This window comes from Rhinolophus hipposideros (genome assembly GCF_964194185.1).
Source record: "Rhinolophus hipposideros genome assembly, chromosome: X".
In the NCBI taxonomy this organism is placed as follows: domain Eukaryota; kingdom Metazoa; phylum Chordata; class Mammalia; order Chiroptera; family Rhinolophidae; genus Rhinolophus; species Rhinolophus hipposideros.
Genome location: NC_138046.1, coordinates 112077748 through 112103629, shown reverse-complemented (window position 1 = coordinate 112103629; position 25882 = coordinate 112077748). Strand labels below are relative to the sequence as shown.

Sequence of the window (25882 nt, the reverse complement as noted above, 5' to 3'; positions counted from 1 at the left end):
ACCTGTGACTACCATTAAATAAATGGAATAGATCAACTAAACCAGGCTAAGAAAACAGCAAATATGGTTTAATAAAACAACTTTTAAATTGTTCTTCTAAACTCTTGAGTTTGGTCCGCATCATTATTTTCATGGTTGTGTGGTAGGACTATTTATTTAAAGTATTTTTAGATGTGGGATTCTTCTTTAAAATTTTTGGATGGTTTTTTATTTGATATCTGTAGAACAACCTGAATGTCAAGTTTTTTCTTTGTTTGCTTTTCAGAAGAACAGGAAAATCTCACAAATAGCAAACTCTTCTGAAAGTTAACAACTGACCCTACTGATATTACAAAAAAAAAAGTTAATATTTTTGAAGGAAATTCCTTTGGGAGAATTTCTGGAAAGTGTTTTGAGCCCAAGAACACATCTGAATTTCCTATTAGTTACAATCATATTCTGAAAGTTCTGGCAGAGCTGTCTTGGGTCCAAAAGCTGAAAAAGGATAAAGGTTGAACATTGGACACTTCCTTTTTTTAACTATACAATCTAGGAATGCATTAGGATTGCTAGATGAGGTTGCTTCCTAAAACAAGGAGCTTACGCTATTTCTTCTGAGGCTGAGTATAAATGTCTTAAAATACAATTGATTGCAAGATTTCTTTTTATTATGAAGCATCTCAAAAGTTGGAAAAATATGTAAATCATATTTTGAATACGTCTAGCTTTAACAAATATTAAACATACTGGCTTTATACGTACACACACATTTTAAGTTAATAAAACAGATACATAGGAAATTTTTTTGTGTACTCGTCCTTGACCTAATGTCCTTCCTCCTTGCCTACCTCCTTCCCTAGATATAAACACTAGTTTGAATTCCGTGTTTATCATTCCCATCCATTTCTTTATGCTTTTGCAACATAGGTACAACATACAACATACAGTACGATTTTACATGTTTTAAAACTTTAAATTCTCTCATACATACAACTTGTCTTATTCATTCAGCATTGCTTTTGAGATTATTTCATGCTCACACATACAGACCATTTGTTTAAACTGCTGTATTGTTTTCCATTATGTGACTATACTACAATTTATCAGCCACTCCTGTAAGGATTGAGGGACAATTTAAAGTCATATCTTTATAACTTGTTGGCCAAGTAAAACACCAAGGATGCCAGGAATTGATACTTTCATTCCTGCCTCCCCCCCCCCCCCGCCCCCCCCATCCCCCGGGACTTTAGTTATTTGACTACTTTCTTTATATTTTGGCTTGGCCCCCTGCAGAGGTTGTTAAGATGAATCACTAACAAAAGCTACTCTACAGACATAATGAGTATTCACTATGTTAACAGAAAAAATAAACCTGAGCCAGACATTGGCCAACAAGTATGCTGCTGTCAAGTCTATAAGCATCAAGTTGTATATATACATTCATATCTGTACTGTAATGCCTGCGGGTTTCATATACATTCACTTGCTGTATTTTAATTTTTGCTTTTAAAAGAGTCTCACGGTTTAAATTTACAAAAATATTACAGCTAATAAGAATTTCATTACTCTTGGTGATTTGTTTATTCAAATGTGTATTTTTCTTATTTTATTTGGTACAGGAATATATTTTAAAACCAAAGCATTAGAGATCATTACAAACCATTGCTTTCACTGTTACACAGATATTATTTACAATATTTAGATTAAGCACTGCTGGTTTTGTAGAGAGTGCCTATACAATTGAAACTGTCTACCATTCTTCCAAAAAAAGAAAAGGAGTCAAGAGTCAATTATGTCTATTTTCCTATTTTCATAGATAACATTGTTGTGAGTCATCAACTTCCTGTTTTTCCATGCAAGCTGTAATCTGTGATTTGCTTCTGTAATTTCATTATTTTTTAGTGACCAGAGCATTTTTTGAGTGTTAATAGACAAATTATATTAATAATTAAATTATTCTAGTGACTCCATTGTGCTTGGGGTGGAAAATAAGTCTCTGAATTGCTTTCCTTGTTTTTTCTTTGTAAACAAATGCCGATTACAGTAAATTGGATTTTAACATTTGACTAAATCATCATCTGTAAGCTAAATGAGATTTCATCTGACTAAACTGAGTTATTAGAAGAACCTATGTGACAAATAAAGTATACATTTTAGAAAAAAATCAAGGACTCGTAGGTTGAGAAATTTCAAACCTAAGATAATATGTCCTATAAGGGTTAAAGTAGATTTGCCAATTATAAAGCAAATGAAATACATTGTAAATTACTGCAGCTTCTCTTTTTTTTTAATGTGATACAGAAATGACCATATTGATTTTTGAAATTTTTATTTTAAAAGAAAATCACTGAAATTAAATTTCATGGCTTTGTGCATATTGGGTTAACCAGTAATGGCTGAGAGATGCTGTGAGGAATGCAGCTTCTCTGTTGATTGCTCATTTGTGCACTGAAGTCTTTTGTCAGAACCATCTCTTCTCTGCACTTAGAACAATGATCATTGTGGTTTGTTTCATTCAGATCAAGTTTTCAGAATCTGACTACTTTGGCAACGTTCTGCAAACCCGCAAGTATTTAGCACAGTCTGATTTCTTCTGGCTGAGAAAAGCTGTTCCAAAAACAGAGTGAGTAAAAAAATAGAATAAAAGAAAGTGAAATAGATAAATATGTTGGTGGGAAGTAGAGTCTGTTTGGATCGAACTTTGTAATTCCCCTCAAGTCAGAGGAGCTGGCTTGCCACTTATCTTGGTTTGGCAAAATCTGTGTTTTGTTTTGGCAACTCTTATTTCTGGTATGATATGAATGAGTTTTTCAATCTAATTATTGCTCCCCCACTCCTAGCATCAATGCATAGCAAAAGAAGCTTATTAGGATGCAAATGTTCAACTCATAACTTGCTATGAATATACGAGGTGTGATCACAAAATACGGTGAATGTTCAAATAAAAAAATTATTACAGTAAAAGACACATTGCCATTAATTTTCCTTAAAATACTCCCCCTTTCTTCAAACACACTTATCCCATCATTCTTGCCACTTTCTGAAGCAGTTCTGGAAGTCCTCTTTCGTGAGTGTTTTTACAAGCATTTAAGAAAGGATGTGCGTAGAAAATGGCCTGAGAAATAGGCAAACGGTTTCATCCTCCATCATGACAATGCTCTGCATCACATTGCTGCTGGTATGGCAATTTGTGTCGAATAAAAACATTATGGTGTGCCTTCATCCACCTTATTCACTGGATCTGGCACCATGTGACTTATGGCTCTTCCCCAAAGTCAAAATGGTTCAGGACATCGATGCAGCCACGGCAGCACAACTGAAGACACTCATGAAAGAGGACTTCCAAAACACCATATATACAGAGGGTGCCAAAAAAATGTATACACATTTTAAGAAAGGAAAATCTATTAAAATCGTAATACTCATGTATTCCGATGACAAAAGATGATTACAAGTCACTTTTGACTTCTGCAATTATAAGAGGTGCTCAAAGTGGTTCCCATCAGCATCCAGACACTTCTGATTATGGCAAACTACTGCTTGAGAAACGTTGACCACAGTGTCCATTTATATACGTTTTTTTGGCACCCAGACACACACACATATATACATACATACATACACAGGGGTGCCAAAAAAATGTATACGCCTGGCTTCTATTCATCTTTTGTTATCGGTGTATATTATTACAATTTTAATACAGGTTTTTCCTTTCTTAAAATGTGTATTCTCTCTCTCTCTCTCTCTCTCTCTATATATATATATATATATATATATATACACACACATACATAAAATCTCTCTAGCTCTGTTTCCTATCTATCACATGGAAATAACAGCAGTTGGCCCTTCCCTACACCCAAACACTTAACCTGTCTTACAGGAAAAAGTAAAATTTGTTCCCTATTACCTGTAATATATATAATTATGCACTAAGTAGAGGAGGTAATATTTGTTGAGGTAATGAGTGTCAGAGAACTGATAGCTCTGTTATTTTCCTCTAATAGTAGTTACAATTTATTCCCCTTCTTCCTAGCTTCCTGTAGGACCTTTCCGTACAGGTAACAAAGGTACCCTCGGAACTTTTGAGGCCAGGATCAACCATGATTTCCTTCCCTAGCAAAATGTGTGATGATGATGGTGATAATGATGATAGCAGCTAAGAATTGTTTTTATCGTGTGCCAGGAAGTGCTTTACATATTTTAATTCATTTTATCCTCATGTCAATTCCGTGAGGTCTAGGTACTATTTATTATCCCTGTTTTACAAATGAATAGAGGCTTTCAATTGAGAAACTCTTCAGGTTCGGTTTAGATTACTTTTTGTTCTTGCCTGCTGGTACTTTTGACTCTGTTCTGCTATACCTCACTTCTCCAATGTGTTTTTGTCTCTGTTCTCCAGATTGGATAATTTCTATGCACTTATTTTCAAATTCATTGATTGTTTCTTGTGCATTCTCAAATTTGATATTGACCCATCTGACAAATTTTTCATTTTGATTATCGAACTTTTCAACTCCAGAATTTCCATTTCTTTGTTTTCTTATAGTTTTTATTTTTCTGCTGTGATTCTTTATTTGTTGAATCGCTGTCATCATATTTCATTAATTCTTTGAATATAGTTTATTTTAATTCTTTGAATGAATTTATAATGGCTGCTTTCAAGTCTTTGTTAAATCCAACATCTGGGCTCACTTAGAGTCAGTTTTTATTGATTGCTTTTATTTTTTGTTTTACACTTTTTCTTTGCATGGTACAATATTTTTTGTTGTTGAAAATGACATTTTATTTTTCAGAAATTATTTTTTTTAGTTACAGTTGGCATTCAATGTTATTTTATATTAGTTTCAAGAGTACAGCATATAATTATACATTTGCATAATTTATGCAGTGATTCCCCTCCCCCTGAATTGAAAGTGACATTTTAGATTCTGATTTCTTTTTCTGAAGTTTTTTAAAAAGTAACTTTCCTAGACTTACACTGCAGAATCTGTCTCCACTATAGTATGCAGCTGTGGATGTCGCTGCTCATTTTTCAAATTCCTATTTTTGTTTTTTAGCCTCATTTCCTCAAGTTTGTCCCTGTATCTGTATAATTTAGTGCTTAGGGGATCAGGACAGAGCTTGCAGTCCAGCACCTCTAGCCTGTAGGGCTTCTGTCCTCTGCCAGGTGGTCTGTGTGGGGGTTTGGGAGCACATTCAAAAATTGCAACCAATTCTTAGTCAGCACTGGATTTCAGTTCCCTCTGAGCTCTCTCTGGTTTCCTCTGTACATGTGCCTAGTTCCCCCGTCAGTCAAGGAGACGTGGAGAGGTTATGTCACCCTTCTATGACTCTTTCAGCTCCAGGATCTCCCTTTTAAATTTCTGGCTGGTCCATTGCTCTCTCAATGGGAACTAGAACATCAGGCTAGCAAAGCTGAGGGTTTTCCTCGTTTTTTTTTTTGTTTTTTTTTTTTTTTTTTTTTTTTTTACCAATTTCACCATTTTTAACTGATAAAGCTGCAGGTTTTCGCTCTCACTCTGAATTGAGTCCACCCACTGTGGCAGCAAAGCTGCTGATTTGCCAACCAGCCCTATCCTAACAAAACTAAGTTCTCACTGGTGGAGCTGGGATGGATGGGAGCAGTTTCCGGCAAGGCTTACAGACTCCTATTGTACTTACATCCAGATCTAGCAGTTTTTCAAAATTTAACCTTTTGATTGTTTGCCTTTGATCAATTCTCAGAGCCCTAAAATGGTTGTTTGTTGACAGTTTTGTCCAGTTTTATACTTGATTTTTGTGGAAAGGATTTGTTGATCTTTTCATAACATCATCGCTAGAAGCCTGGCTTCAATGACCCTTTTTTTTCCATGGGCCACTTTTTAACCTTGACTTATATTCTGGCCTCCAGATATTTGGCTGGCTCTTTTTATCCTCTCTGGGTCTCTAGTTACTGTTCCTTTGAACTCCCTGCTCTTCTGGCCTCTAGGAACTCTAGGTCCCATACTCTCCCTTGGCTTAAGCTTTGATTACTGCCTTTCCCTCTTAGCCCCGACTCCTCTCTTCTGCCCTTCAAAACCTCCTACAACACACACCCACAAAGTTAGTTAAAAGTGTTACAAGTTTGATTTAAGGAGTAGGCCTAAAGCTGAACCACTCCCCTAGCCATACCTGACTCCAATCAAAAGCACAAAGGAAGAAAGCAGAAGGCTTTAGAGGTTCTTTGGAAATGGCACATAACTGGTTTAAAGTCATCTGCTCCATTGTCCTTGGTTATTTCCTCGTATCCAGTGTCTCTCAGTCCATCTCTCCTATTTCATTTCCAACTTAAATTATTCAATAGTAATGTTAGATTTAGGGCCCTAAAACTAGCTTCTCAAATCCAATGTGTTCAGCAAATGGTTTCCAATACCCCACTGAGCAAGTACGTATAGTATGGTAGTCACAGAACTATGTATGTCATCCTGCCCTTTCAGATCAGTTCAAACTCTTGTTTTTTGTTTTTTTTGTTTTGTTTTTTGTTTTTTGTGGGAACTGGTGGGAAATTCAAGAGTCTTAACAGTATTTCTGTGACTTTTCAGGGTCTTCTCGTGGAATCCTCCATATTAGAGATGTTGCCAAGTTAATTCTTTAGTTTCAAAATGATGTTACTCATTTGGGTGTGTTGCTAATTGAAAAACTCCTAACTAAATGTGTCATGTTTAACATCATCATGAAATACTGATAGGTTGTCAGATTCTAATGGCCTTCACTATTTCTAATATTTTATTCATGCCTTGGAAAAATACTGGCTGACTTTGTGGGCTTGGGTAAACTGTATGATTTGCATAGTTTTCTTCTCTGTCAATGAAAACAAATGCCTCTTTCAGAAGGACATTAAATTGGTTAATGTTTCTGGAAAGTTCTTCAGGAATGAAAATCAGTACAATGCTAGTAATTCTTCTTTCCTCAGACTATCTATTTCGGGAAAGCAACATTAAGAAATTTAAGGTCTTCTTTGCCCAGTAAAGTGACATAATGGTTAAGTTTTTAAAGAAATTTCAGGCTGGTCTTTTTCAGGCATGGTAGGTAATTTTAGCTTCATGATACCCATTGACTTTAATTGACATCTTTTAGGTCTGAAAATCCATGAGTTAATCGAGTTGGGATGGTTTTGGAGTAGCTCCACTACACTAGTTTACTTCGAACAGCACATCATGAATATATTTCCACAAAGCCCTGAAATAACATTTTGCTTCGTTGTGAGTATAGGATATAAATACCCTTTATCTTTCGTTCTCATGGAATCCGTTTTAGCTGCACTAATGTACATTAAGAAGTTTCTAATGTGGAGATAAATGTCAGCAAGACTGAAATTAACGGTGGTCGTCCCTGAAGGTACATATTTAGAGTTGGTTCTCAAAATTGTCACTTCATCAAGCTTGCTTAAAAATAGAGGATTTACTTTATTTCTCAGCTTGAGTTGAAAGTAATTTGTTTCCCTCAGGATCCCCTTTCTTTGACAGAAATGATTTTAAGCCAGTTTCCCTATTAACTCATTCTCATTCTACTGTGACTAAACATGACTGGATTTTCCTCTTCTGTCTTTTGAAAGGTATATAAAAATACAACAAATGTCTATACAAATTATGGTCCTGCCCAGAATTTTTATTTGCAAAAGCATTATCTGTAGCATGTAATGGGATGGATATAATCTATAGGATATTAGAAATAAAGCAATAAGTACCCTATGATTTTTTTAAATAAATATATATTTTTTCATTTTTATTGGGAAATACTGGGGGAGAGTATGTTTCTCCAGGGCCCATCAGCTCCAAGTTGTCCTTCAATCTAGTTGTGGAGGGTGCAGCTCAGCTCCAAATCCATTCACCATTTTCAACCTTTAGTTGCATGGGGCACAGCCCAGCAACTTTGTTGTTAAGAGCTTGCATTCTAACCATCTGAGCCATCTGGCCACCCCTCTGGAAGCTCAGCGGCAGCTCTCTGTCTTCAATCTAGTTGTGGAGAGCGCAGTTCACTGACCCATGTGGGAATCAAACTGGCAACCCAGTTGTTAAGAGTTTGTGCTCTAACCAACTGAGCCATCCGGCCACCAAGTACTCTATGATTTTTACATTCTATATTTCTTAGACTATTTTTAAGAGTTGCTAGGTAAAATGTAAAACTTTAGTCTGATATATACCTATTTTATAGGGTCCAAAAAATCAGGGTCTTTTCCTTTACATGATTGTATTTCAGTATTACAGTCCTTTTATGTATCCCGTTGTCCAGTATAGTTTCATCCCTGTATATTTTTGAATTTAAAATTTATATGAGACCTCTTCCTACCTTGTCCACTAAATCCTCCCCCAAATACTGATTGTAGGAGCACCCTAAGACATAATAAGAATTTAAAGCACATGAATGACATTCTTTGTTTATTCAAATAGATGTATATGTAGCAATAAATTCATTTAAATAGATTTAGTGATCTTCTTTGCACATACCACTTGGACAATTGTCTTAGCCCATAAAGAACTTAAAATCTTGTTGGGAGATAAGTTGTGCAAACTCAGTGCCCTTAAGTTCCCATCAGTTAACAAATGTTGACTTGGACAGGTATAAATGGTAGGGAGTGGTGAAGACTTTGGGAACTAGTTATTGCACACCTCATTTAAAGAAATTCCAATTTAATACTTTTTAAAACCATTGTTTTGGGCAAATGAAACATTTTTATGGGAAAATTCAACCTATTGGGTAGGACTTAGTCTATGGACAGCCAACTTTTCAGTGTTTCAGTTATCTACTGCTGTGTAACAAGCCACCCTAAAATTTTGAGTGTTAAAACAACAGTAATTATTTGTTTTTCTCTCTCGTGGCTCTGGAGGTCACCAGGCTCAGCTGGGTGGTTCTTGCTCATGGTCTTTCATGTTGTCACTGTCAGATAGTGACTGAGACTAGAGTCATGTGGGAGCCTTCCTCTCTCAGATCTAGTGGTTGATGATGGCTATTCGCTGGAATTCCTACTCTAGCCTCTGTGTGGGCACTGGGGTACTTTATAGCATGCTGACTGAGCAAGAAACTTCAAAGGGCAAGTTTCCTGAGAAAGAGAGGGGGAGGGAGGGCGCATGTGTGCACATCCCAGGGGGGGTTGTATCGCCTTTAACTGCTTAGCATTGGTAGTCACGCAGTGTCATTTCCACTGCACCATATGATTTAGCAGCGAGTCACTGAGGCTAGCTCATAATTAAGAGGAGAGGAATTTAGACTGCACCTCTTATTGGGAAGAGTGTAAAAAAATAAAGACCAACACAGATGAAAACCAGCACAGGTAGCCTTACATTAGAGAATAATAAAACTAAATATACAATAAACTTGGATGTAATCAGGGTGATACAGAATATATTTAATGGCTGGTTTGGAGTGGGCACTGACCAATTAGAAGAAATAATAGCATCCATACCTGATAGGTTCTACTGGTACAGTCACTTAATATGAGCTCTGCATATAACCAAGGCTCCAAACATGCCCTAGAATCAGCAAGATCTCTATGAGGTCAGGAAAGGTGAGGTCATGTGTCTGGATTAAGATGTTTTAGGTGTATGGTTGTTTGAGTTCGTTTTTTTGTTTTGTTTTGTTTTGTTTTGGGTCTGTCTTTGACCATCATTTACAGACATTTTCCTTTTATGGCTTTTACCCTAATGTTTTGAAAGTTTATTATTTGCAAAAGGGAGAGGAATTGAGAGGGATGGGAAGAGAAGGGATAAACTCTAGGAATACGCATAATCTTTTGTACATATTATGGTTCAATCCAATGTCATTTAGAGGCCAAGTTGAGAGACACCTGGATTCTCCCTTCTTGACCCAAACAGCATACATACAAATGCTTAGTTCTTTGTATAGTGTATTAGTTTTCTGTTACTGCTGTAACAAATTACTATAACCTTGGCATATCTCAAAATGACATAAATGTATTATTTCTGTAGGTCAGAAGTGCAGGTTGGCTTGGCTGGTTTCTTGGCTCCAGGTTTTATAAAGCTGAAATCAAGGTGTCAGCTGGCTGGGTTTTTAGCAGGAGGCTCTGGGAAGAAGCCTCTTCCAAGCTCATCAAGTGTTGGCAGAATCCAGTTTCTTGTGGTTACAGAACTGAGGTTCCTCCTTCCTTGCTGGCTGTCATCTGGGAGACACTCTTCACTTGAAAGGTCTCTCTCCGGTCCTTGCACATGGGCCCTACATCTCAGAGCTAGCAACAGCGTGTGGAATCCTTTTCACTCTGGGAATCGCTGAATTCCTGTTCTGTAGAATCTCTTCTGACTTCCTCCTCTGTTCCATCTCTCGGATTCCAGTCAGAGAAAGTTTTCTGCTCTGAAGAGCTCATGTGATTAGAATGGGCCCACCTGGATAATCTAGGATAACCTCCCTGTTTTTAGGTCCTTAAACTTAATTACATCTGCAGTCGTTTTTTGTCATGTAATGTAACATTCACAGGATCCAGGGATTAGGATGTAGATATATTTTGGGTGCCGTAATTCTACCTAACTTAGGTAGCAACATTAAGTCAATGAAAGTGCTTTCTTGTCTACTTATTTCCTCAGGAAAACAAGCCAGTCATTAAGTTTGTGTTAAACCTTAGGGCTTTTTGAAATACTAATTGTAACGTTGAAGGAAACGAATATGCATTTATGGAAATGAGTATGTTTCAGTTTTGACAAGAGAAGGGGCACTCTTTCTCTTGATGTCCAGTAATGTCTCCAGTGTAATATAACTGGTTTGAAGTCAGACAGACCAGGCTTTGTGCAAGTATATAATGCTTGTAAGTCTCATCATCCTCATCTGTGAAATGGGCTAATAATTGTTATTGTTGCTATGGGGAAAAACCTGTGAATTGAAAGTGCTTAGGACACAGGAAGTGCTTAATGAATGTTAGCTAATAATAATAATAATAATAATAGAATGACATATTTCTGGACTTTATAGGTGGGGAGAAGGTATGGGTGGACCAACGAGAGTCAACACTTGGGTTTCCTACTAGTTTCATATTGCTGACATAAACTATTAGTCTGACGTAATTATTCTATTAAAACAAATTAGTAAAATGATTGTTCTGAAAAGGAATTTATACAAGCTTATTTTAAGTCATTTAGCTTCAGAAAAATTTCATCATAAAGGGCAACTCACAGCCATCTAAGTCAGGGGTTGGCACACTACGGCCTGTGGGATGAGCCTTGCCCCCTGCCTGTTTTTGTATGGCTCATGAACTGAAAATGAGTTTTAGAGATTAAAAAACAGTTGATTTTGCAGTTGATTTGAGGATGGGAAGCACTAACTTTGAACCCCAATTAAGCAAAGTGTTATTCCGCCCCAAAAGAATTCCATTCTTATTAACAGGCCTAGATTATGAAACATTGTACTCAATTATTATTATATTTTAAATGTTATAAACAAATTGTGGAATATTTTCTCTCACTAGAGAAGTACCTACATAACATCCTTGATTTTTCACCTTTGCCTGCAAAATGCCTGTATGTTTATGGCGTGACTTTTCAGAGAAAAATACTTTTGCCGAGCCCTGGTCTAAGTCACCTACTGTGCATTTAAAATGGAGTATAGACTCTTCATAGCTGGAAGGTACTCCCAAGATCTCCTAGTGCCATACCTTAATTTTATAGCTAAAGGTGAACCCCAAGAATGTTCCGACACAACCCAGCTAGTTTGTGATAGGGGCAGGACAAGTCTTTAGGTCTTTTGGTGCTTAAATCTAAACTTTCCACCAGAGTAGGCAGATCCTCTGGGTAACATGGATGTACTTTATTCATCTCTCTTTACGTGGATCTCTGTGTGGTCAAAAGTCCAAAACCTTTTAATGTGAACAGGTCGGGAGTGATGCAGCATAGAAACTCAGCGGTCGCACGGCCCCACTGACCAGGGCCTGGCAACCATCAGCCTGTTGCTGGGTTCCCATCTGCAGGGAGAGCCCTTTAGATTCTGGGATTTCTCATTAAAGATGTTTCAGAAGCCCTGGTGCTGACCTTTTCCATGAAGTTAGTACCAGTGAATAGCCAGGTGTGTTAACACATTCTCATTGAACCATGTTCAGTTTAGCTGAGACTGTTTATTGAGCAGAGCAATAGCCCTAAAGTGAAATGATCGTTTCCCCTCGTGCCCCGTATCCCCATTGTTCTCTGGTTATTTGTTAATAAATCCCACCACATTGGGTTTGTTCTTGCTTCCCTTCTGCCTGGATAATGTCGATCACTTGGTGATATTTGTTTCTCCTTCTGCAGGTGGTTTACAAATCCAACGACCGTCAATGCCTTCTACAGTGCATCCACCAACCAGATCCGTGAGTCCTCAGCTTCTTGTCTCCTTGTTAATCTGGTACAAAATGCCTACGATTAAGGGTAGGGCATTCTTTAACCCCTCCTGCCCCCCCAAAGTGACCAGGTATGTTGGTGAAAGAAGTTTGTTTCCATACCCATATGCCCAATCTTCTTCACTCCCTTCACTTTCTAAGTTTTTTTTTAAGCTTAATATCACCATTGAGTAAAAAATAGAGTCAACTACAATAAATAAAACTACAGTGAAGTTGGCCATGAAAAAGGAACAAGCTTCCCCTTTCCTCTCATAATGGTCTTACTGATTTTGTCCATACCGTTTTATTTATTTCTAGGGTTGATGGGGAAAACAAGCAGGTAACTGGGCAATTGTAGAACCTGAGGGGACTATCCATATATAAGAGAGGTTTGGAAATGTTCTAATTAACCCTAGGATGTAAAGTCATGAGTGTCTTTTATTTACATGTTTTTAGTACATGTAATTGCAAATGCCATGACAAGTTTAAAAAATTATTAAAGATCAGATTGGCACAAATTAAAAATGTAACAGCACGAAGTGTTGGCAACAGGGACACATACTCACTGCTGGTGGAAATGTGAACTGGTTCGCCCACTTTGCAGAGCAGTTTGGTAATACTGACAAAAGCCAAAGATGTCCATGCATACCTCCGGCCATCATCTGCACTCTTGGCGTGTGCCCTAGTGCTGTGATTCTCAGAGTGTGGTCCTGGGACCAGCGCAACAGCATCCCAGAGGAGCTTGTTAGATATGCGGATTCTTGGGCCCCACCATGGACCTATTGTTCACGAGCCCTAGACATGGGCTCAGAAACCTGTTTTATTAAGCCCTCTAGGTGACTCGAACATAGTTTGAGAACCACTACCCTAGAGAAGTCTCACACAGGGAGGCCCATGTGAGAATGTTCATAGCAGTATTGTTTACATAGCAGAAAAAGAGGAGCAAGCTACATGTCCCTCTGCCGAAAATGAATCAAATGTGGCATGTTCACACAAAGGAATGCCACACAGCAGTGAACAGTGAGTGACCTAGAGTGACATTTGGTAACATGATGAGCTTCACAAATATTAGGCTGTGTGGAGGAAAAAAACAACTTGGGGATATATATGGAGTATGATACTGTATAAATAAGGTCGAAAAGCATGCGGGACAGTTCTGTATATGTAGTAAAAGTATGAAGACATTCACGAGAATGACAAACTACGAGTTCAGGTTGGCGGTGACTTGCTGTGGAGAGGAGGGTCCTTCCCGCTTGAGCCCTTGCTAATTTCTCATCCCCTCCTGCCCCTCTTCTGGTCTCCATATTCACGCCCTTGCTTGGTAATAAGACCTAATCCCGTGGTTTTAAGCACATCGCTATGCTGTTTGTTAAATGTAGGGGATGGAGTTTATAAAGACTTACCATCCTTGACCATGCACTACCATTCCTTCCCTACCCTCGGATGTCTGTAATAGCCTCCTCACTAGCCTCTCTGCTTCTGTCCTATCCCCCTTCAGTCTATTCTAAATGTAATGTTGCAGCCATTTTAAGATGTTTTACAATCATCTCATTTCCCTCCTTTGCTCAGAACCTTTTATCACCTTCCCATCTCATTCAGAATAAAAGCCAAATTACTTGCAATGGCCCAGAGGCCTCTTGTCGTGCTGCCTTGACCTCCCCTCTGTTCCAGCCACACTGACCTCCATCATGTTCCTAGAGCATGAGACACTCCTCCCCCTGGTATTTATATTCAGGGCCCTCTTTGCCCGTGAAATCTTCCCCAAGTGATCTGCCTGGTTCACACTCCCGTGTCCTCAGATCTGGGCTAGGATGCCACGTTCTCAGTGAGACATCCTGTCCTGCCTGCCCACTGTAGATCCTCTGTGCTGGGCCTCATCCCGACAGGACTCCCTGGCCAGACAGGACAGCCCTGAGGCTGTGGCTGCCTACTCCCAGCAGGCACATCTCCTTCGAGTCGCCCTCATGTGGCCACTTGGGAAATAGCAGCCTTTGCAGGACTGGTCTGTGAGAACAATGAGCAGAAGGAAAACAAGCACATGGTGGTAGTTTTTTGATTTCTACATTAACTTATATAACCATATCAGTTCAGTATTTTGGACATTTCAAATGTAACTCCTTACTATAGAAATATTCATTATCATTAAAATAGCATTGCTTTCTCCCCCCCCCAGCTTTATTGAGGTATAATTGACAAATAAAAATTGTCTATATTTAAAATGCACGACAGGATGTTTTGATATAGCTGCACACGGAGAACTAAGCTGCATATGGGAACTTATGATATTTGGGGTTTTAATTATAAATGCTCTTTATAACAATATGAATTATATTTATATGATGTGAATTATAATAATAATTGGAATAACCTATTGGGTAATAAAAAAATCCCTAGATTATTCATTTTAAAGGAAAGTGTTTTATGTAATATTTGGTACATGCAAAAGAATATATGTAACATGCAAAAACATATAAAGCTATAAAGTATATAAGAAAACATATGATAAATATAGGCCTATGAGTTCAGCACCCAACCAAGAACTGGAACATTCCCAATATCATTGCATCTGTCTATGCTCCTCCCCACCCCATTCCTCTCCCACATCATAGAGGTAACCACTATTCTGATTTTATGTTTATCATGTTCTTGTTTTTTAAACAATGAATGTTAAACTATTTAAGTATGCCTAAACAATATAGTGTTTATTTTTGCTCATGTTTTAGCAAAAATATGTATATTGCATGCAGTCTTAAGCAGTTGATTTTTTTAATCAACATGTTTTTAAGATTCATCCACATAGCATGTGGCAGTAGGTTTCCTTCATTTTCATTGCTCTATAATATTCCATTGTGTGACTGTACCCCAGATTACTTATTTGTTTTGCAGAACTTTTCTGTTGGCAGACCTATGTGTTTTGCCCCAGGTTTTCGCTGTTATGAACGGCAGTGCTCTGAACATTCTCATACATGTTCCCTGAAACAAGTGTTTGGGGTACATGTGAGGAGTGGAATTACTGGCCTGTAGAGTATGAAAATGCTCAACTTTACTAGATAACACCAAATGTTTTCCAAAGCGAGAGTTCCAAAGTACAGAAGTGTTTTCATCAACTCTCATTTCATCAGCTCTTGGCATTGGTAGATTTCATTTTCACCAGTTTAGCGAATGTAATAGATCAGCTCTTATGCAAGAAAAGGCATTGAGATAGACTCTTCACCAATGTTTCCACACTCACTTTCCAGTGTCAGTGAAGGCTTACTACATCTTTGGGGATTGAAGTATGCCTACTAATAATTCTGCCTCCAGGATTCAAATTCAGCCTTTCCTTGTCTGGGAAGAGCTGATCCTGTCAGAGGTTTACTGAAGAAGCAGCCATTTCAGGGTAAACCAGTGGTTTCTCAAAAACTCATGAGCAGAGGGGGTTTGAAATGAACAATTTGAAGCAATATTTTAATTAAGAGATTCAAGCTGTTTCTATTTTCCTAATGACCAGTGCTTGCTCTCATTGTAAATTACATTCCCAGGCAAGATGACAAGGAATCCTTTGGGTAACTTTTTTCTCTCTCTCTCCTTTCTGATTTTCTGGACTACAAATTAAGACAGGTGGAGTTCCTTCTTATACATTTCCCCACTGGGTTTCCTGGGACTTCCCTCCAGCCCCCAACTGCCTTCTTTTTGCTTCACTGAAGAAGTGAAAAATTGAGGTGATTTTCTGAAATGAACATCTTTATTGATTAGGGGCTGATTCTGACAGCATGTGGCCATCTGTTTAATTGGGTTTCACATCTAAGATGTAACTATACTTAGTAACGTGATTTATGAGAATTACATTCAGTTCCCATTATCATTTTCTGATTTATGCCACTTAAGTCTGCTTCTGCACACAGTAGAGACTTGAGCAGAAAATAGAAAAACCTGCATGTTTTTTTTTTTTCTTGCAAATCCATGCCTTTGTGTGAAACTCTATGATATGTGGCTTTCTTTCATTGTTAGATTTTTGCAAGGTAGTTCTAACTGCTTATTTTTCTACCCTAGTCAAGGTGGGTAGCATGTCCTCAGATACGGAGTGCAGTGTGAAATAATAATGATTTAAGTCTGTTGTACAAGGAGTCATACTCAGGAACTAGTGCAGAACTTAATTATATTTGAACAGATAAGGTGCTTAAAGAGGAAAGTAAGGAGCTAAGGTTATTGGTGCCTAAGTTTGTGCCTCCCTAACTTTGTGATAACTGCAAAACTGGTCTACCTACTTTGAGTAGGGAATCAGCGCAGACCTCGATGGGAGACCTTGAGTGCCAGTGATTTTGTTGTATGACCTTGGTCAAGGTATTTCTCCTTCCTGACTCCTATTGTCCACATCTGCCATATGTTGAGGTTACCTAGCCCACAGAGTTCTGGGTGAGGATTTAGTGAGATGAATTTGCAAAGTCCCAGCATGTTGCCACGGTCAGGGTCTGTGTATTTAAAATTGACATGCCAGTAATCCCCAGGATAGCCAGTCTGTCACAGAATATACAGCAGGATATAAAGATTTTGATCTCAAATTATTTTATAAATTAAATCTATTTTGTGCATTAAAAATGCAACCAATTTGGAAAAGTGTTTGACAGTTTGTTGCTATCTCCTATAACCCAGAAATTCCACTTTTGATGATGGATCCTTATGCCCACCAAAATTCATGTACACAAATGTTCATAGCAGCTTTAATCATACCTGGAAAGAACCTTATGTCTATCAACAGAAGAATACGTAAATAAATTGTGGTATAGTCATACAATTGAATACTATATAGCAACGAAAAAGAGCAAACTGCTCCATGCCGCAGTGCGTAAGAATGACGCTGACTTAATGCTCTGTGAAACGCTGCATGTTTCCATTCATATCAAGTTCAGGAACAGGCAAATGGACTTGGGATCTAAGTGATAGAAGTTAAAATAATGTCTACCTTTGCTGGGGGTATTGCCTGGGAGGGGTCACAGGAAATATCTTGATCTGGGAGGTGGTTGCTCGGGTGATACATGTGTAAAAACACATTGTGTTCTACCATTAAAGTTTGTGCCTTTACTGTATGTGTGTAATACCTCAACACCCTCATTCCTCCCATAAAAATGTGTGGAACAGCGTATAGCATGCGTAGACATTCCGGGTTTATAATGGGTGACCTCAGGCCAAGCCTCTGGAGGCATAGACCAGGGATCAGCAGACTTTTTCTGTAAAGGGCCAGGCAGTAAATATTTTTGTCTTTGCCAGCCACGTGGTCACTGTGGCACATTCTCAACCTTGCCATTGCTGTCAGAGACAATTCATAAAGAAATGAGCATGGCTGTGTTCCACTTAAACTATTTACATGGGCTGTAGTTTGCCAACCCCCGGTGTAGACACCCCACCTCCCCAGGTGTAGAGCCCTGTTACAGAAAGGGATCCATGGAGCCTTGAGGAGTATTCTGACCCAAATGTTAAACTACTTTGTATCTGTCAGGTGATGGTACTGGGAGAAGAAAGGTGCTGGAGTCAACAGCTCACATTTGAGTTTTTTCATTTCTACTAACATGGACCGGTCCTTACAATAAAATTCATTTCATACATTCTATATCAATATATATCTGCAAAGTGCCTCATTTCAATATTAGTTTTTATCTTCATACATCTCAAATCATATGAAGGAATTATTTTGAGCAAATAAAACCTTGCCTTGTAAACATGTAAGGCCTAAGGGCTAAAACCAATGATTTTATTACCTTTGCTGTTATACTCAAGGGATTTGGTTGCCCCACTTTAATCAGAGACATTTCTGCTAAAGAAGATAAGCCTTTGTCCAGAGGCTGGGCTTATGCTGACATCAAACTATAGAATTAATCCTGAAATCAAACAGATTTGTTTTGCTGTTAAAGAAATAACTGTGTTTCAAACTGGAAGAATTTCTCATACTTCATCAACTCTGCTTAAAACTATACAGTGGGAGCTAAGTTAATAAAAACTTGCTTGCGGCCTCTGCTGGAATTTAATAAAGTTAAATTCCTGAATCCACTTGACGCTGTATTCGGGGACAATTTGGGAATAGTTTTCCATAGTTTGGGAGCTAGAAGGAAGGAAACTTGAAGTGGTCACCTCATCCAAACTTCTCATTATCTAGAAGAGACCCTGACACTCAGAGCAATTCTTTGTAACCTATTCATTTAGTATTTATAGAGTCCCCAGTGATTCTCGCCTCCTGGTATTCATGCCCCTGTGTAGTCCCCTCCCACACTGGAGAAAGCTGACCTCTGTAACCAATAGGATACTGTAGAAATGACGGAGTATGACTGCTGTGGCTAGGTCATAAAAGACACTGCGGCTACTGCCTTGCTCTCTTGGATTGATCACTCTGGGAGAAGCCAGAAGCCGTGTCATGAAGGCACTCAAGAAGCTGGTGGAGAGGTCCACATGTGAAGGACCTGAGGCCTCCTGCCCATAACCAGCAGCATGTGAGTATGCCATCTTGGAAGCAGATCCTCAGTCACGTGGCATCTGCACATGACATCTTGTCAGCCCAGGCTGACATCTTGACATGTTTTGAGATACTTTGTTATACAGTAAGAGATGACTAATACAGAAGTTCCAACTTTCCAGGTACTGAGTTTGATGGTAGGGTATATACTATGTTATGGTGTAATAGTGAAGAGTGTGGGTTTGATTTTGGTTCCGGGCTTGGCCACTCATAACTTGCAACCTTGGGCAAGTTAATTAAACATTGTTAAACTAGAGTTTAATTATCTGTAAAATGAAGATAATAGTAGTGACTATCCTATAGGGTTGTCATCAAGATTAAAGGAGATAATGTATATAAAGTGTTTAGAAGAGAGACTGGTTTGTAGGAGGTACTCAATAAATTTTAGCTATTAGGAGTCCTTGATTGAGAGGAGTTAGGAGAGACAGACTTGTCACCAGTCATTTATAAGACATCATGGTGAATGTGCAACAGAAGGGTGTGCAGTGCATCCTGGGAGCCACAGAGGAGGGGTAATTAATTTGGGGGAGTCAAGGTGGCTTCTCAGTGAAAGTGACATTTGAGTGGGCTTTGAAAGGAAAAGAAATTCCCTAAACAAAGAAGGTAGATTAGGACGTAAAGGACATGCAGATAGAAGCACTGGCTGTTGCAAAGGCAACAGACACAGCAGAGTGTGGTGCAGAAACAGATGGTGAGATGGTCATAAATGCTGGGACACAGGCTGTCTATGTTCAGGGCGGGGAGAAGAAGGAATGATAGGAGATGCTCTGTTGAAGAAGCAGATGAGGGCCTTGTAAGCCATATTGAAGAACAGCTGTAGGGAGATAGTATAGTTTTCTTTGGGAGGCAAGAGACTACACATCGCTTCCTTAGTGTTAATAATCATGGCTTGGAGATGGGTTAGATTAAGGCACTTGGACCAGGTAGGTTCAAGAGAAGGATGGATGGGGAGGGTCTAATTTAGGCAGTGACAGTGGTGAGAGGAGAAGGGAGTGAATAAATTAAATCCCAAAAGATCGTTCTCAAATAACTGTGTAGTAATTATACATGTAGCAGTTTTCCAACCTTTCCACTGATGCTTTGAAGGACTCCCATAAAATGGAGATTATAATTGTTCTATGCAGCTGTTATTCACGGAGAACCACTAACGTGCTAAGCGTTGTGCCTGATACTTTAATGTATATTATCTCTAATCTTCACAGTAGCTCTATAAGCTTGGCATTGTGGGTCCATTTTACAGAAAAGGGAACTGAAACTCAGAGACGCTAAGTAACTTGCCAGAGGCCACAGAACTAGTAAGTTGCAGAGCTGGGAGTATAACCCAGCTTCTCTCATTGCATGTTCTTAGTCTTCACCCTGCACTGTTAGATACTGGATAAGAAATTAAGGATTACATGAAGTGATACATGTCAACACACTGTGAAGAAGGTGAAAAGCATGATATAAATGGATGTTAGAGTAATCATTATTATAGCATGCTCTCACCCATGTGGGGGGCGGGATTGTTTCTGTTTGTTATGGAAACAAGATATTCTAGGATGTGGGGACAGCCAGGGGAGGGTCAGCAGGTTGGATGGTCCCCAGGTCCTGCTGATTCCATGTCCCAAAGGGCTGCGGCACTAAGCAGTTGGTTATTGCCACCTGTAAGAGTGCTGCTCTCTGCAAGCCCTTTGGCTGTGCCCCTGATCTCTCTGCATCGTTGGATTGGGGTAGAGAGAAGGGCGGTTATTTGAGAGATGTCATAAGCTACCTTAAAAAGAATAATTAGATATACTCTCCAAAAAGGTTTTACTTTATAAAAATCTACTGTAAGGTTTTAAAAGTTTTGTTAAATGAGCTGAAGTTAAGCCATGAACAGACTTCGAGTAGTTTGCAAAATTGCCAGATGCTTCACTTAGCAAGGTTTTGGGATACCTGCTCCAACTATTCTTTTTATTAGTTTCACATATACAAAACAATGTAACAGTTAGACATTTACACCCCTCACAAAGTGATAACCCTCCTCCCCCAATCTACTACCCTTCTGGCATCGTATATATCTATTACAATTCCACTGACTCTATTCCCTATGCTGTACTCCACATCCCGTGAATATATATATATATATATATATATATACACACACACACACATACACACACACACACACACACACACACACACACACACATATATATATATATATATATATATATATATATATATATATATTAAATTATAGTGGACATACAATATTCAGCTTCAGCTTCAGGTGTGCAGTGCAGTGGTCAAGCATCTTCACCGTCCATGACATGGTCTCCCTAATAAGACATGTGCTCCAAACTATTTTAAGACGTTCTTGTCCTGGTCAGTTGAGGACTCTCGAGGACCTAATAGAGCCCCCGTCTCTGAGGCCTGACCAAGGAGACAGCTAAGAATGACATTCTGGGTAGTGCTATCAGAGGACATATCTGGGTAGTGCTCACCTAGGAAGCCTGCAGTTCCCGTTATTGTGGTTAGTCCCAGGACTGGTGCCTGGAGGGACCCATTTGCCCCCTGCAGGGCGCTTCTGAAAACACACTCGTGGAGCAGGGGAGTGCTGTTTCCAGGCACAGAGGACTGGGCAGATTCACTGCAGGGCTGGTAGCAGAAAGCAGGGAATGAGTATCACAGTCAGTCCGATTAAGGAGGTGGGGTGTGAGTGGGATACTCACTGGGAACGAGTGGCCTGGATGTGAGCCAGAGTGAGGAGAGTATCAGGAAGCTGGAAAAGAGCCATGGTGATAGGGACAGGAAGTCACGGAGCAGTCTCACTAATTTATCTCGATACTCACAATCTCATGCATCCTCCCTGCAAAACAATTGTTATTGACACTTATTACAAAAGTGGTTCATATTGTAGAAAATCTAGAAAACTTAGATAAACTAACAAAAAAATAAAGTTAATGTCATTTAAAAATAACCACGGTTAATAATTTTGTTGACTACCCGTCAAACTCATATTTATCAACACATCTTAAAATTGAAGTTAAATATGGACTCATTCAATAATACTGCTTTTTCCCCCACTGACCATTGTAACATGGATATTTTTTCCATTTATTATATAGTCTTCTAAGTTATCATGCATAATATTCCACCAAATAAAAGCCCCTTCATTTCTTTAATTTTCTACCAACAGACATTTAGGCTGTTTCACTATTGTAAAAACAAAACAAACAAAAAAACAAAACCAACAACTCTGTAATGATAAGTTTTGTGGCTAAATTTTTATGCAAATCTGAGACTGTTTCTTTAAATATCTAGATGTGGAGGAATTGCTGAGTCAAGTAGTATGACCAATTTAAGGTTTCAAAATACATCTTACCTGACTTCTCTTGAGAAAAGTGGTACCAATTTATATTTCCACTAACAATAGATGAGAAGGTTTTGTATTACCAAGTTATGCATTGTAAAGATGCTATTGGAGGAGATGAATAAAGAGACTCTTTTTATTTTGGCCTAATCGTTATAGGGGAAAATGTTAATCACGTTTTTATTCTTGAGACCATTATCTCATACCCAAATATGGATCAGTGAAGTCACACAAGTATTTGTTGAGCATCTACTATTTTCCCTGGCCTGGAGTGAACATCACTGCCTCTAGTGTCAGTTTTGAATACCTAGGACAGTGATGGTGTGTATGAAAGGACCTGTTGGAATATGAGTAGAATATGAGATACTGAGCTTCACAGTGGGAGGAAATATGTATTTACTCTGCCAGAAGTTGAACTATTGCAATGGTTCTCAAAGTGTGGTCCCTGGGTCAGCTCACCATCACTTGTGATAAAGGGGTATTACCTGGTCCTACTCCTGACTAACCAAATCACCTCTGGGGGTGAGCCCAGCAATTGATGTTTTAAGATTTTAGCCATCAAACCTCTGCTAGATGCTGAAGTTTGAGAACCACTAAGGTATAAAAATGCAGCAAATACAAAAGAGGTCCGACCTGGTTGGGTAGAGGTAGAGGGACTAACTCATCCTGGTTTGCCTGGGACTGTCCCAATTTTAGCACTGAAGTTCCATCTCTTAACCCCCTCAGTCATGGGCAAACAGGCATGGTTGGTCATCCTGGTAAAGAAGAGGTTCTCTTTGTTGCAGCCTGAAGGTAATTATGGCAGAAAAAGAATAGAAGGGCCAGAAGAGAAGGTTTCAAGATGGAGGGCAGATTTTAGAAGCTGCTCTCTGCTTGTCACTTCTAGGCTGATAGATATGGTGGCAGGAGGTTACCTGCAGGAAGCCAGCAGATGGCTAAGGCATCTTGCTGCATCCCCGGACATGAGTCACAGCTGTTAGAACTTGATACTTTCTGGAAAGGGGAAGGTTGGCATTCACCAAACTACTGCAAGATGCCAAATTGAAAAAAAAAAGCCACTATTTATCTTAGCAGTGATGACAATGAAATCCCTATACAGCAACCCCCCCCAAAAAAAAAACACCCAAAAGTGCTTTGTAATTGAAGTGATTTTCACATCCCAACTGATAGCCCCCTAGATTCTAGAAGAATGGTATCTGGTTTATCTGATTACAGGAAGCAATCCTGAATAAAATGTAACACTCATTCTCTCATAGTGTGAGCATTCATCCTGGATTTTCGAAGGCAGTTGCAATGGAAACAATTTTTGTCTTTTTGTACAGTCATAATTTGCAAGCCATGTAAAGTTTCAGTTTTTAAAGTCTAGTTTGCTAAATTATAATAAAAAGTATCTAATCGTATGTTACAAGCACAGTGTTGAGGAGCGCTGAAGAAAGGACAGTGAGACAGGAGGGTGATATATATATATACATCAGTCAAGTGAAATATATGCAGTTCCTTGTTTTTCCTAAACCAAGAGTTCTGAAATTGTTTGCATGTTAGAATAGCCTGGGGAGTTTTTAAAACATGCTGATACTCAGGGCTCTATCCCAGAAATTGTGGCTTAATAGGTGTGGGGTAGGGGCTTGGACATGGGTATATTTTTAAAAAGCTCCCCAGGGATTCGAATGTGCAGTTGAGAACCCTTGTCCTGACCTAGACCAGTGGATCTCAACTAGCATGCAGCAGAATCTCCTGGAGGGCCTGTGTGAAAACTCTGGACCCCAACCCCAAAGTTCCTGATTCAGTAGGTCTGGGGTGGGGCCCAGTCATTTGCATCTCTAGCAAGTACCCAGGTAATGCTGCTGCTGGTCTGGGACAACACTTGGAGAACCAGTGTCCTAAACTGTTCCTACTTCAAACGCCAGCCCATCTTACAAACCATCTTTTCCCCTTAACGTAAAAGTGTATAGATGACCCCTCTCCCAAAACACCTCTATGTATATACTCCCATGTAGCCAGTATTTCTTTTCTTCACTGAATTTTAAACATTTTAATTGAAAAATACACTTTAGAGAGGTTTGGTACCAGTTCCCCTTCCTCTCTAGATCTTTCAGAATGGAGCTTTTTTTCTGGTTATATTTTATTCTCTCTTACTAGGAGAGAGAACCTACTAGGCTGTAGGTTCTTTGAGGATGTTTGCCCATTCAAAGCTTACCTGTGTGTGTTGCTTGTAACATCATAGGCCCTCATTAAATGTTAGTCGTCATTGATTATGTATAGAAATTGCATCGTCAGAATCAAACCCAATTATTTCCAGTTGTTTATATAATGGGATTTAAATATACTAACATCTCCAAAATTAGGGTCATAAAATATGTTGACTCAGTGAACTATAGAACTAGAAGTAATTGTATAGGACAAGTAAAATCAAGTAGGTCAGCAGCAGTAACTGCAAGTGAATCTACCAAGAAGTATAATAATGTTGCTAAAATGACACATCAGCAGTAAGCCCTGAAATGTGGATGATACATGGATTAGTTCAGTAATGTAAGTATACACGTAGGCTTTTGAAAATAACTGTCACAACATGTACTAGAATAAAGCCACATTAACACAGCAATAAATCCATGCAAAATACTAAACATCCTATTATTTGACAAAACTAATACAACGGAATAGAATCAGTCCCTTAACAAAAGTAACACAAACACCCAGAGTGAAAGAAAACAGACACAGATACACATGCAATGGAATATCCAAGTATATCTCTGGTGAAAGCAGCTACAGCAAATATGGAAATGGCTTTAATTAAATAAATAGTTGAGTGTGTACTTTGGTCCACACATTCTCAAGCCCATTGGATTCTCCTTTACAATTTACCCTCTGTCACCTTTTGGACTAAATTTACTTTGTCATTTGCCCCTGGCTGACTGTGCCACTTCTGTCCTAGAGGCATTCTAAAGGAACAAATTCAATAATGCTAATTCCTTCAGAGGAGTCAAAAGACAGATTGAATTTAAGAATGATTTGCTCCCAAATTTAGATGAGTCCAAGACACCTTGCATCATATTAGTAAGTTTACAAAAGTTTGCCGTAGAGAAAGGGAAAAAGCAGGTGCTATGGCTTTTGAAACTGGTAGTGAGTGAAAGTTGGATGCCTCCCATCTTGTTAAATTTGACCAAATGTGGAAACAACAGGGAAAGATGTGTGAGTCTGACTATAATTAAATAATCACCGTTATTGTCAGTATTAAAAAAAAAAATCCCCAGAACTTCCAAATAACATAAAACTTTGGAAGGTAATGCTTTCAAAATATTTATTATATGATAACTTTTCTAAGCAATATACTTGTGGGTGTGGTACTTTTAAAATAATGTGGCAGTTACATGAAAGCATACAAAGAATATAGGGAAAAGAGATTATATTAGTTCAATATTGTTAGGATGAAAGGACTCTGATCTAAATTGGTATTTTGTCTGATTTTCTTTTTTAAGCATATGCCACAACCATGAAAAGGTAGAATATCCTACTTTTCTTTCTTTTTTTTATATTGGGGAAGGGGAACAGGACTTTATTGGGGAACAGTGTGTACTTCCAGGACTTTTTTCCAAGTCAAATTGTTGTCCTTTCAATCTTAGTTGTGGGGGGTGCCGTTCAGCTTCAAGTTGTTGTCCTTTCAGTCTTAGTTGTGGAGGGCGCAGCTCAGCTCCAGGTCCAGTTGCCATTTCCAGTTGCAGAGGGCACAGCCTACCATCCCTTGCGGGAGTCGAACCGGCAACCTTGTGGTTGA

The 25882-nt window shown here is 38.8% G+C and overlaps 1 protein-coding gene across 1 annotated transcript in view; it reads left to right on the top strand.

Moving 5' to 3' along the window:
- The window catches only part of PHEX (phosphate regulating endopeptidase X-linked), a 191850-nt gene that overhangs the window by 127474 nt on the left and 38494 nt on the right, over window positions 1-25882 (top strand). Inside the window, exons 14-15 of the mRNA XM_081043200.1 lie at window positions 2499-2602; window positions 12225-12283. Coding sequence (XP_080899326.1) covers window positions 2499-2602; window positions 12225-12283 — 163 coding nt within the window. The remainder of the gene's footprint in view (window positions 1-2498; window positions 2603-12224; window positions 12284-25882) is intronic.